Source organism: Stomoxys calcitrans, chromosome 3, assembly GCF_963082655.1.
Source record: "Stomoxys calcitrans chromosome 3, idStoCalc2.1, whole genome shotgun sequence".
Classification (NCBI taxonomy): Eukaryota; Metazoa; Arthropoda; class Insecta; order Diptera; family Muscidae; genus Stomoxys; species Stomoxys calcitrans.
Window position 1 is genome coordinate 81,273,973 of NC_081554.1, and position 13,680 is coordinate 81,287,652.

General features: G+C 40.2%; 1 protein-coding gene across 7 annotated transcripts in view; it reads left to right on the top strand.

Annotated features, from left to right (window-relative positions):
• LOC106084948 (sodium-dependent noradrenaline transporter) overlaps positions 1-10,400 on the top strand; it is a 54,948-nt gene extending 44,548 nt beyond the window's left edge. For all 7 annotated transcript variants that reach the window (XM_013248931.2, XM_059364206.1, XM_059364207.1 and 4 more), the window contains exons 6-11: positions 386-506; positions 573-918; positions 999-1,156; positions 1,222-1,350; positions 9,017-9,223; positions 9,335-10,400. In XM_013248931.2, the coding sequence (XP_013104385.1) occupies positions 386-506; positions 573-918; positions 999-1,156; positions 1,222-1,350; positions 9,017-9,223; positions 9,335-9,607 (1,234 nt within the window). In that variant the 3' untranslated portion in view covers positions 9,608-10,400. The remainder of the gene's footprint in view (positions 1-385; positions 507-572; positions 919-998; positions 1,157-1,221; positions 1,351-9,016; positions 9,224-9,334) is intronic.
• Positions 10,401-13,680: the final 3,280 nt, after the last annotated feature.

The window sequence follows — 13,680 nt, forward strand, 5'->3', positions numbered from 1 at the left end:
GGGCGCAATTCTTATTCGAATTGGCTGACATTTTACACACGTCTCCAACATATAATTTAATTGTGGTCCAAACCGGAACATATCTTTATATCGCTCAAAAGCTGAGCAAATCTTTTCTTATATCATTTTGTGCCTAAGAAGAGATGCCGGGAAAAGAACTTGACAAATGCGATCTATGGTGAAGGGTATATAAGATTCGGCCCGGCCGAACTTAGCACGCTTTTACTTGTTTTGCCTAAGAAGAGATGGCGGGAAAAGAACTCGACTAATGCGATCCATGATGGAGGGTATATAAGATTCGGCCCGGCCGAACTTAGCACGCTTTTGCTTGTTTATAACTATTTTGTAGAACTGATGTTTTTTTATTTCTTGCTTAATTTTTTAGTTACATCATTCGATCTGAGGAAAGCTCCGATCACCCACTAACGATCTCATGGCCTATTCTAGGAGGCATTATTGCAGTGTGGTTACTAACATTAGCAATTATCTTAAAAAGAGTAACATTCGTAAGTTATGTCCTTGTGAGAGATGCTACCTAAAAGTTAATTAACTCTCAACATCTCTGTCTGAAGATAGGGAAATTCCTGAGATGCACAAGTCTGTTGTTGATCACACTCTTCATTGCCATATTTGTGCATTTGCTGATGTACGTTCAGATTTCGTGGGAAACAATAGTCGAAGACTACATGGAACCCATTTTGCCGGATAGACGTGAGGTCTTAATGGCCGGCATTAAGGCAGCTGTGATAATGCCTATGTGGCTATTGGGACCCGGATGTGGTAGTATTTTAACTTTGGCCAGTCACAATCGTTTTCGCCAGGATACCGAAAAACAAATGTATTGGGTGGCCATCACATTCATGATCATAACTCAAATGGGAACGCTGTGTACACGCATAGCCTTGGATCATTTTGAAGGTTGTTTGATCAGTTTTTTGAAATGAGAGGAAATTTTTGCCTTAACTATTAAATTTAATTACTTTTTTTTTGTATTACAGATCATGTGGCCTTGTTGCATTTTCATGTTAACGAAGAACACAATATGAGATTTATTTACATCTGCTTTGCCTATTTATTTAGCAGTTTTAATAGTTTACCCAATTTTTGGAGTTTTCTGTTTTTCTTTATGCTCTTCTTAGCAGAGTTATCGGCTGTGGTAAGTGAAGTTTGGAAGGATGCCTTGGAACACTTGTACCAACAAAAAATTGTTTTATTTTGCAGATAGTCCAAATGATGACGGTACTGAGGGCACTTTTTGATGAATTTGAAACGCTAAGAAAAATAAAATCCAAATTTACCATAGGCCTTACAATGTTAATGTTGCCGGTATCAATATATTTTTGCACAAAGGTAAGTAAATGATTAGTTTAAATTGTAAGAAGTAATTCTTGTCCGGTAATAAATTTGGGGTTGTCAATAAAAAAACCATACGACCGGCGGTTTGCAAATGTCTAGTGTCTTCTATTAGTGGTAGCCCATCGCGACAGCTACTTCAGTGACCCTTCCTTCCATCTCGCTGATTATCGACAGGAACCTGCCTCGGACCTGCAGCATGACGTCGTCCATATAATCTTGTTGCCATTTTCGCAGAGATCAAACAGGATTTTATTTATCACGAGGGACCACTGAATCGGCTAAAACCCTCCTCCCTTACCCACCTTCTGACCACACTTTCCCCAAGTTTGCATTTATAATCCTGCCACACAGCATATAATTAGTCCATTTGCACATAGTAGGCTGAATCCCCGTGCGGTCCAGGTCCAGGGCATATTTTCATGTTACTGAAGGCCCCCTCAATATCCAAGAAGGGTGCCATAATGTACTCCTTCTGCCGAACGGACTTCTCGAAGTCTCGTACCGTTTCTTGGAGAGACGTCTCCACCGACCTGCCTTTGAGGTATGCGTATTGTGCCCCACTGAAGTTCTCCGTTGTCAGTCCCTCCCTCATCTTCAGGTCTATCAATCTTTCCAGTGTTTTGAGTAAAAACGATGACACATAACTGGGCCTGTAATCTTCCGTCGTGCTGTGCTTTTCACGTGACAGAAGGCCCCCTCAATATCCAAGAAGGGTGCCATAATGTACTCCTTCTGCCGAAGGGACTTCTCGAAGTCTCGTACCGCTTCGTGGAGAGCCGTCACCACCGACCTGCCGCGTATTTTGCCCCACTGGAGTTATCCAGCGTCAGTCCCTCTCTAACCTTTAGGTCTATTAGTCTTTCCAGTGTTTTGAGTAAAAACGATGACACATAACTGGGCCTATGATCTTCCGTCGAGCTGTTCTTTATTTTCCCGCCTCTGGGTTAAAGTGCATCCTGACTTCCCTCCATGGAGGCCACCATGTCGCCTAGGTTAGCATGTCCGCCTATGACGCCGAATGCCTGGGTTCAAACCCCAGCGTGAACATCAGAAAAATTTTCTGCGGTGTTTATCCCCTTCTAGTGCTTGCTACATTTGTGAGGTATGCTGCCATGTTAAAACTTCTCTACCAAGCGGTGTCGTTAGGCGGCACGTCGTTTCAGTGCAAAAAGCATTTCCCCTATCGTTAAGCTTAAATATAAATCGAACAGCACTTATTGATATGATGGAACCATCAGCTGTTCCTTAAAAGAGTCTTCAGGGGAAATTCAGTGTAGATCTGTTTTCTGATTTGGACTATGCCAGACTTGCCCGGAAAATCGGGGCAGCGTAACACCTAGGGACTCCTGTCACTATGCCGGTTCGACCGATTTGAATTGCCGGAATGTACGGACTGTTCACACTATCATTCCCTCGTCAACGATGTCCCTTATGAGGTCATCCGTCAAGACCGCTTGTGTAGTTATTGCGATTTCTCGGTCGCCGTCCTCTTCCTGGCCACCCGGAAAATACGTCTCTACCAGAAGTTCCATCGTCTCCTGACCACTGTCGGTGTAAGTTGTGTCTTAGGCAAGCTAAGATCATTTGAAACCATTTTGCGTAACTTAGTTGCCTCACTAGTGCTCTCCAATTCTCCACAGAACTTCGCCCATCAAATCTCTGGAGAAAATATTTCTGATTTCAAAAGCCGGGAAATATATGTATATATACCAAAGATTTTTCCAGGAAATTTTAGAGCAAACTAGCTTGCCAGACAAGGACATTTTTTCAAATTTCAAGAAAACTGGAATCCGTAGTTATGATGCTAGCTATACTTAATATAATTCTTCGATATAAGGCTCCGAAGGCAATGGATATCAGTTGGTTACAAATTGGAATGCTTATTGTAGCCGTTGAGTGGAGCGGAAGTGTTTTTATTTCGCTCCTCAAAGAAAAAAATTAATATATATTCGTATCTCGGAATAGGTACTACCTATTACGAAAACAATGTAAAGTAAAGCCCTTTGGAGTAGGCTAGAAATGGATTCCAATGACTCAACATCTGCGGTGGTGGCGTCAGACCGCAGCATGTTGTCCTCCCCTCCTATAGGTGTGGGTGCTTTGGCACCTGTAGTCGAGAGTAATGCTTCAAGCGCACAAATAGTTGTCAGACTAATAAATGATGAAGAGACGGATAAACCAGGGGGATGCACAGTTCGTCCCCTGCCTTTAAGTAAAGGTGGAGTTTCTGACTCGGATTCAGACAGCGACTGTGTCAATGACGACCGCACGACCCCTGAGTCATCATGGAGGACTGTGACTTCCAAAAGGCCACAGACATCGCGGAAGGGGAAGATGCTCGCTGAGAATGGTAAGGAGCCGCCCTCTTACGCCAGAGTGGCAAGGAAGCACAACAGAGATGAGCTGACTTATGCAGTCATCAATATCGGCTGTGCATCCGGTAGGATTCCACCAGATCATCGGTCCCTAGTGGAGGATCTGGTTAACGATCGGATTTTTGAACATGTGTGGAACTCTGTAGAGGGTCTACCCATACAAACGATGAGCTGCGAGTTTAGAGGGGACTTTACGCTGCGTTTTGCGTCGGCGGAATGTATTGATATCGTCAAACAGCTTGTCAGAGGTATTCACGCTTCCTGGGAGTGGTGATAATGCACATCACCAGATATGGGGAAGTTCGGTTGTCAACGAGCTTCTTATCGAATATACTATAAGTTGCAATCTGGCGATTTGTAAAACAGAGGATAAACCGACCTTTATTACCAGGAACAGGCAGGCGCAAGAATATGCGACTGGGAAGTGCTGGATGACCTTCTCTGATCATTGTTGTATTAATTTCAGTCTAGGAAAAAATACTGCAGAAGTGGTCCCTCGGCTAAACAGAAGAAAGGAGGATTGGGATAAATTGCGGTACAAATTCTGCACGTCTATCCCTTATAGACCAGGAAAGGAAGTGACAACTGTGGAGGATATAGACATAATGGTCAAGCGGATCACGAAGGTCCTGAATGAATGCCAAGGGGCAAACAGGGGCCGCTATGGTGGACCACAGAACTGGTTGGTCTACGAAAGGACTGCAGAAAACTCTTCAACAGAGCGAAAGCCTCAATAGCACCACACGATTGGACATCTATGAGGCTGAGCAATGAAAATGTAGGGGCAAGCTGAGAAAGGCTCAGAACAAATCCTGGGTGGAATTCTGTAGCTCAGTAGAGGATACATCTGAGGCCTCAAAGCTAAGGAAGATTCTGTCTTCTAGACCTACTACTGTCAGAAGTCAGAGAATTTATGGACAATGTCTTGTGAGGAAACACTACATTGATAACGTGGCGCCATAAGATATTGTCACTGGTATACATTCGTCGAAAATTATTATTAGTCGTCAGGCCCTGATGATGTATCAACGGTTGAATTACAAACTGTGTCTGATAGACTAGTTTCTTGACTTGGGAGATATACTCTATATATGTACTTGTATCATCATGTCATACCTGTGGGATGGAGGGACAAATTTGTTATTCAAAATAACAAAAATTATTGCTAAAACACAAGTTTTTGTCTGCTGAAAATGGGAAAGCAGACTTTACCGCTGTTTAAGCAAACATAGAGCTGCTGTATTAGCAAACATTTCTTACTGCTATTTAAACTAACAAAATCTGCAGTCTGAATACACAAGTCTGCTAAAAAAATGTGTATGCTTCTTTTTATGGTTGCCTGTTACTTGTTTTGATAACTTTAGGCATTTTTTAGAATTTTCTTAGAAATTTTGTTGGACGAAATAATTTTAATTTGTGGAAGTTCAGCCGGGCCGAATCCTGGGAACCCACCACCATGGATTCTGCTAAAATATGGGAGCTATATCTGGTTATAGACCGATTTGAACCGTAATTGGCACAGTTATTGAGAGTCATAACATAAAATTTAAGCCAAATTGGATAAAAATCGCGGCTTGTAAGGGCTCAAGAAATCAAATTTGGCGATCGGTTAATATGGGGGCTATATCAGGTTCTTGACCGATTTAAACCGTACTCGGATCATAACAGAACACTGCGTACAAAATTTCAGCTAAATTGGATAAAAATTGCGGCTTCCAAGGGCTCAAGAAGTCAAATCGGGCGATCGGTTAATATGGGAGCTTTGTCAGGTTATATACCTATTCGGACTGTACTTGGCTCAGTTGTTGGAAGTCATAACAGAACACCATGTGCAAAATTTCAGCCAAATCTGATGAAAATTGAGGCTTCCATGGGCTCAAGCAATCAAATAGGGGGATCGATTTATATGCAAGCTATATCAGGTTATAGACCAATTCGAACCATACTTGGCTCAGATGTTGGAAGTAAGAACAGAACACTACATGTAAAATGTCAGGCAAATCGAATAAAAATTGCAGCTTTCAAGGGCGCAAGAAGTCAAATCTGGCGATCGGTTTATATGGGAGCTTTATCCAAATCTGAATCGATATGACCCATTTGCAATGGCTAAGCTATAATTTTATTACGACGATTGGCACAAATATATCTTTTCAGACAGCAAGGCAGCCATTAAATCCCTGGAGAAAGTATTTCAGAACACAAAAACAAATATAAATAGCCACCTTATAGACCGATCTCCAGATTTGACTTCTTGAGCTTCAAGAAGTTAATGCCAAGTTAATGCCCGATTTGGCTGAAAGTTGGTACGCAAAATACACTTGTGTGATCAAAGACTCCTAACGATAATTTCTTAAATAGATATAGGCTCTTTAACAGCCAATGCCCCGAAATGAATTCTTGAGGCCATAGGAGCTTCAATTAATACCCGATTTGATTGTAACAAAATAATTCAAACATAAACCATGTAAATAAGGATACATTTAAGGCATAATCAATTGTGGTGGATACCCAAGATTCAGCCCGGCTTATTTTATCACGCTTTTACTTGTTCTCTTCAGCCTTTTTCATATGCGCACACAATGGACCTTATAATTCCGAGTGAACAGCTAGTAACCAAGGTTGCTTGTCGCGTATCCTCCAACCAGACCTATATCCGTGATGGTGGGTCTCCAAAGTTTGGCCTGTTGGAATTACGCGTAGGGGCAAGTTGTTCGAGCCTTCGTCAAATGGCCAAATTCGCAGTATGTAGGTTGACCGGAAGGAAACATAGGCTTTATAATTTTTTGATATCGAGAGGGAGGCGGACCCTCCCCCTTACCCCAAAAGTACTGCCCAAAAATAAAAGTGGAGCGATCGGGACAATATGGGATTTAAATGAAAGGTATGCAAGAGTAGAGTACGAATTTCATAATAAAATGTGGGTCTAAGTACCTGGCGGGCCGCCACAGCCCCAAAAACCCTTAAAATAGGTTTATTTGACGATCATTACAATATGGGATTCAAATAAAAGGTATTCGGGAGTAGATTACGAATATGGTCAGGAAGTAGAAATATGCTTTAAAATTTGTTGATATTGGAAGGGGGCGGACCCTCCCCGTTACCCCAAAAATACCGCCCAAAATCACAAGTTAACCGATAAAAACAATATGGATATCAAATGAAAGGTATTGAAAAGTAGAATAGGAATATGCTATTAAGAATTGGGTCCAAGTACCCAGGAAGTCGCCCTAACCCCAAAATATCTAAAAACAGACAAATCAGTATGGGGCTTAAATGAAAGGTATTCGGGAGTAGATTACGAATCTGGCATACAAAATCAGATCGAAGTGAAAGGGGTCACCCCACTCCCTAAAAACTCCCCAAATGGGGATTTAACTCATCATGACTATATGGGACTCGGTTTGTTTGTTTCTTTCGTAGAATCAAAAAAAGGAAACATAGGTTATATAATTTTTAGGTATCGAATGATGGCTGACCCTCCCCCTTACTCCAAAAACGCCACCCAAAACCGAAAGAGGACTGATGGGCACAATATGGGTATCTAATGAAAGGTATTGGAGACTAGAAAATCATATTAAATTTGGGTACAATTACCCAGCGGGCCGCCCCAACACATAAACTCCTCTAAACAGAAATATTCGACTTTTTATCAATATGGGGCTCAAATGAAAAGTATCCGGCCGTAGATTACAAATATGGCATACAAAATTAGGTCCAAGTAATGGGAAGTCGTCTCACCCCCCAATAACTCCAAATGGGCATATCAGCCGACCATGGCTATATACTATTCAAATGAAAGCTATTTGAGAGTAGATAAAATATATGACATTAAATTTTGCGTTCAAGTAAAGGTGGCTCTTTTCCTTCTAAAAATACGTCGAATAGATTAATTAAACAATTATGGCAATATGGGAAAGGTATTTGAGAGTAGAAAACGAATCTGATATCCAATTTTGGGGGTACGCCCTAAATCACTCCTTAAACTGAACTTTATTTCCGACTATAGCAATATGGAGCTCAAATCAACAGTATTTGGGAGTAAAGATCGAAATTTGATATCTTTTTTCAGGGCAAAGTGCCGGTGGCCTCCCCAGCCCCAAAACATCCTCCAAACGGTTCACCGTTTGGAGGACATGACAAAATGGTGTTCAAAGTAAAGGGATTTGGGGGGAGTGGACACGAATTTGATATTCATATTTGAGTCGAAAAGTCTCCCCTAAAAATCACTTCTCATTACCCTTATTTCAAAAATACCAGATCTCGGAGATTGGTTATGCGATAAGTTCGAAATTTTTTGCACTCTAACAATCACCAAAAAAAAACATGGTTTCTATTGTTGGGGACGGGTGCCGCGGGGATAGTCCAAACCCCGCCAAATGGATATATGGACCAATCACGATAATATAGAGCCATGTGTTTGGGGAGCCGCCTTACCCTTTTATATAAAAGCTATTTGGGGTGGCTATTTATTGATTTTCGGGAAATTTATATTCATTTATGGGACAAAGACCCTGGGGTCCACCCCACCTTTAAGTACAACTTTTTTACCGAGCATGACATTATGGGACTCATACGAAATGTTCTGAAAGGAGAGCACGAATCGTATATTTACTTTGATGGCCAAGTGATCATCCCCGAAATACCCCCTAAACCCGAAATATTTACCACTACAGTAATATGGGGCTCAAAAGAAATTCATTTGGGAGTAGAGTAAAAATTTGCCCAGGAACCGAGCGGGGGCAAACTTTTCATACATCAATGAGTGCTTTCCGATTCAAGTTGAGTCGGAGTATTAACGATAAGGGACCTTTTTTATAGCCGAATCCGTACGGTGTGTCGCAGTGCGCATCTCTTTGGGGAGAATTTTTTTACCATGACCATGCATGGTATGGCACATCGCAAATGTCTCTAGCATTAAGAGGGGATAACCACCGCTTTAAATTTTGTCCGAATTTACGTCATAGGCGGACATTAGCTACAGTAGCAACATTTCCACATTCAGGGCGAAGTGTCCCCACCCCAAAATAGATATTAGAGAAATAGAAAAGGAGCAGCGGAGCGGACCCTGTCCAGCTAGTAAAATATGATATGGCGATAATTTTCAATTTGGTTAATTGGTAACTAATAGTAAATGTTTGAAGTTGCTATTTCATACTACAATGTGTACATATTATTATACAAATATGGATAACACATTTAGCGAACACATTTGACACTGACCTAATTTGATAAAAACTTTTTATTTTTATTTATTTATTTATTTTTTTTTTTTTTTCATATAACAGCAAGGTTTCCAACATCTGCATGTGCTGCCTGATGCCGCCTTGGTAACTCACTTGTCTATCTCAATATTTTTACTGTTCGTTAGCACTTGGATCTATGGGCGGGAACGCTTCCAATGTGATTTGCAATTTATGCTGGGAAAGACGATATCAAATTTTAAAATATTTTTACTGCGCTTTTTGACACCCTTCTTTTTGGGTTTCTGCATTGTAAGTGAACAAATTCAACTAATTTTGCCACGAATTCCCCAATGGTATCTCCAACGCCTCCTAATACAAATTCTAATTTCTGTTTTCCTTATCATCTCATGCCATCGCCAGGGTGACGTCATCTATTCCACATACACGGATGATGAGGAGAATCCGCCCTGTCTTATAATTGTGATAATCCAATGTTTGGTCTTTGTTGCCGTTCCACTGTACATAGTGTACAAAATTAGCCGATCCAGAGGTTCGCTGCGTCAGCGTGTCAAACAGTGTTTTTCTCCACATGACTGGCATCCCGTAGATGCGGATAATCGCCGTTTTTATGAAGAAATAATGGGCACCTCAGAAATGTTGGTCATTCTAAGCAATGAGCATGAAACCTGTTAATGTTCCGGTTTGAACGAGTGAACAAAATCGAAACAATAAATCATCCAATAACAATTCTGTAATAAAAGACTTTTCGTTGTTCTATAATTTTTGTCAATACAAAAAAAAAAAATAAAAAATCATATGATAAAATACTCCGAACAAAAACAGACAACCAAACTTAAGTGGTAGCTTTTTTAATTATATAAATGAATATATATCTAAATAATAAGATAAGTTACGACAATTTTATCTGTCCATATATGCTATATACCCAAAGCACTTTTATGTATATGAACGGCCAACTTTCAGTGATGGGCTGTTATAGACATAGACAATTCGTTGGCGTTATGCTGTCTTGGTACATAGGCCATTTTACGAGTTAGGAACATACTATGAAACAACTGCATTCAGTATCATCAAGAAAATTTGGTGTATCTCATTTGGTTTTCGAGATATTAAGATTTTAATATGGTAAATATGGCATATTCCAATGCTTTTTTCAAAACTTCAAATGAGTTTATCTCAAAATTAATAAGGTGGCGTATGGAACAAGATATCTCAACACCAACGAATTCATATTACCTTTAAATTTAAAACCTCTAATTGTTACATTTCATAATTTTTTTTTTTTTATTACAAGCTGAATAATTTGTTTAGCTGCTGGTAAATCAATTCATATATTTTATTGAAGTCAAAGATTAGGCTATCATTAAAGATTTTCCACTCCTGCAACATTTTATACTCATACACAAAATTATCTGAAAAAAACTATTTTAAGTCTTTTAACTCACTTTGGTAAACACTCTAAATGTTATATATAAACTGTTAACTATATATTTTATAAAAAAAAAATATCTAAAATCTGTATATATTTATTAAATTAAGCTTAGTGTGTTAAATGTAGAGGGAAAGCTAAAAATAAAACAAAATTGAATTAAAAAACTTATATAAATTAATTTTTTTTTCATGAAAATTTGATTTTTTTTTTGAGTTAATGGTCAAAGATTCTCTTGCAAGGGAGAAAGAAACCAGGGAAACCCTCCCCCTTACCCTAGTTTTCAGAAACGTCAGATCACGGAGATGGGTGGCGCGATTAAAGCGAAATTTTGTGTGCTCTTACATAGTACCCTAAAAATAAAAATTTGGTATCCGCCCCATCTTAAAACCTACAAAACATATAATTAGACCAATCACGACAATATGAGACTCAAATGAGAGGTATTTAGGATAAGAAAACGTATCGGATATCCAATTGTCGGACCAAGTGTTAGGCAGACCACCCCAATCCCCAAAACACCCCTAAATCGGACATATTTACCGACCATGGCAATATGGGACTCAAATGAAAGGTATTTACGAGTAGAATACGAATCTTATATCCAAAATGTGGGACCATGTTTCTGGGGGTCCACCCCTTCCCCAAAACACCCCCCAAACAGGACTTATTTACTGACCATGGGAATATGGGGCTTAAATAAAAGGTATTTGAGTGTAGAATTCGAATCTGATATTAAAATATGGGACCAAGTGTTTGGGGGGCCGCCCCTCCCTAAAAATATCCCCCCAAGGGGACAAATTTTCCACTATAGCAATACGGGGCTCAAATGAAAGGCCTTTGAGAGTATAGCACGAATCTGATATCAATATTCGGGAAAAGTGTCTATGGGGCACGTTGCTGATATATTTCCGGTCTTGGGGATTTTCCAATCCCCAAAACACCCCAAAATCTGGCATATTTACCGACCATGTCAATGTGGAGCTTAAATAAAAGATATTGGGGGGTAGAGCAAATATTGATACCCACTTTCGGGAACAATATATAAAAAATATAAAAAAAGTTCGACCATGACCATATGTGGCTCAAATGAAAGGTATTTGAGATTAGAAAACGAATTTGAGAACCAATTTTGGGGCCATGTGTTTAGGGGACGCCTCATCGTGTAAACTCCCCTAAACCAATTGCAATATAGGGTTTTAATAAATGGTATTTGAAAGAAGAGCACGATGCTGATATTTTTTCAGGGCCAAGTGCCCTGGGCACCACCTCACATTCCAAGGAAACTTTTGTTCCATATAAAGTAAAAGAAGGCGCAGCGGAACGGGCCCGGGTAAACTAGTAACAATATAAATGTCGGAATCCCATATGATCTTCATTGGTCTATGAATTCGCTCGGAGGGTTTGGGGTCATTTAGGTTTGGATGTTAAACGAACTCCATTCTTATTTGAGCCCTATATTCACATTGGGATGTTGGGAGTGGGAAAGTCCCCAGGGTGGTAGTGTGGATCCCCAGAAACGGGGTACCGAAAGCGGATACGAATTTTGTGCTCTACCCCAAAATACCTTCATTTGAGCCCCAAATTGCCATGATCGGTAAATATGCATATCCGATTTAGATATGCATGTCCGATTTAGAAGTGTTTCTCCAGACACTATTTGAACCACTTGTTGCCATTGGCCTTAAAATTTAATATCAAATTTGTTTTCTAATCTCAAATACCTTTCATTTAAATCCCTTATTGCAAACGTCAGCAAATGTGGGGTGAGCCCCACATTTCCATAGTCAGCAAACATGTCCAGTTTGGGGATTTTTTGGGGGATGGGGAGGCCAGTATAGCAAGTAACTGTACTTGCCCTTGAAAGTATATATAACAGATTCGTATTATACTCTGAAATACCTCTTATTTGAGCCCGAATATTGATATCAGATTCATGCTTTACTCCCAAAGACCTTTCATTTGAGCCGCATACTGCTATGGTCGTAAATTTGTCCTCATTGGTGAAGGGAGGAACTTGGTCCCACATTTGTATATCAGATTTGTATTCTACACTCAAATAGCTTTCATTTGAGCCCCATATTGCCATGGTCGGTAAATATGTCCGATTTAGGGGTGTTTTGGCGGTTATAGTGGGCTCCCAAACACTTGGTCCGACAATGGGATATCAGATTCGTTTTCTAATCTTAAATATCTTTCATTTGAGTCCCATTTTATCGTGATTGGTCCATATGTATAATTGGTGGGTTTTCCGGGTGGGGCGGACCCCTTAGGTACCCTATCCAAAAGTTGGATACCAAATTTTTGTTTTTGGGTAACTAAAAGAGAGCACAAAAATTTTGCTTAAATCGCAACTACAGTCTCCGAGATCCGGCGTTTCTAAAATTTATGGTAGAGGGAGGGACCGCCCCCCTTCAGATATCAAAAAATGTAGTAGCCTGTTTCCACCACCACCATTTTCGTGCTCTACTCCCCCCTGGTTTTGGGATTGCGACGGCTCCCTATGTACTTGAACCCAATTTAAGATATCATATTCATACTCTACTCCCAAATACTTTTCATTTGAGTCCCATATTGTACCGATCAGTCCACTTTTGATTTTGGGCACAACTGTGGTTTGGGCTTGGGCGGCTCTCTAGATACTTGGATCCAAATTAAAATATCATATTCATACTCTACTCTCGATTATCTTTCATTGGTGGCCTTTATTGTCCCAATCAGTCCCCTTTTTATTTTGCTCGGTACTCTTGAGGCGACAATATAAAGAGGTACTTTGATCCAATCTTTTTGACACCATATTCGTATTCTACTTCCGAAAACCTTTCATTTGAGTCCCATATTGTCCCGATCGGTCCACTTTTGATTCTGGGCACTACTTTGGTTTTGGGCTTGGGACGGCTCCCTAGGTTCTTGGGCCAAATTTTAAATATCATATTCATACTCTACTCTCAAATACTTTTAAGTTGAGTCCCATATTGTTTCGATCGAGCCACGTTTAATTTTGGGTAGCCTGGCGCCCAAATTCCTTTCATTTGAGTCCCATGTCGTCTCCAACGGTTAATATGTCCTACAAGGGACTTTTGGGGGCTGGGGAGTTCCTCAGACACCAAGGAACACAGTTTTATGGCAGATTTGTACTCTACTTTTAAAGACCTTTCATTTGATACCCATATTGCCTAAAGCGGTAAAAGTGTCCTGTTGGGTGGTGTTTTTGAGAGTGGGTGACCCCAACGACACTTAAGGTGCTATTCTTATGCCAATTTTGCACTCTACTCTTAAATACCTTTCATTTGATACCCAAATCCCAATCGGTAAA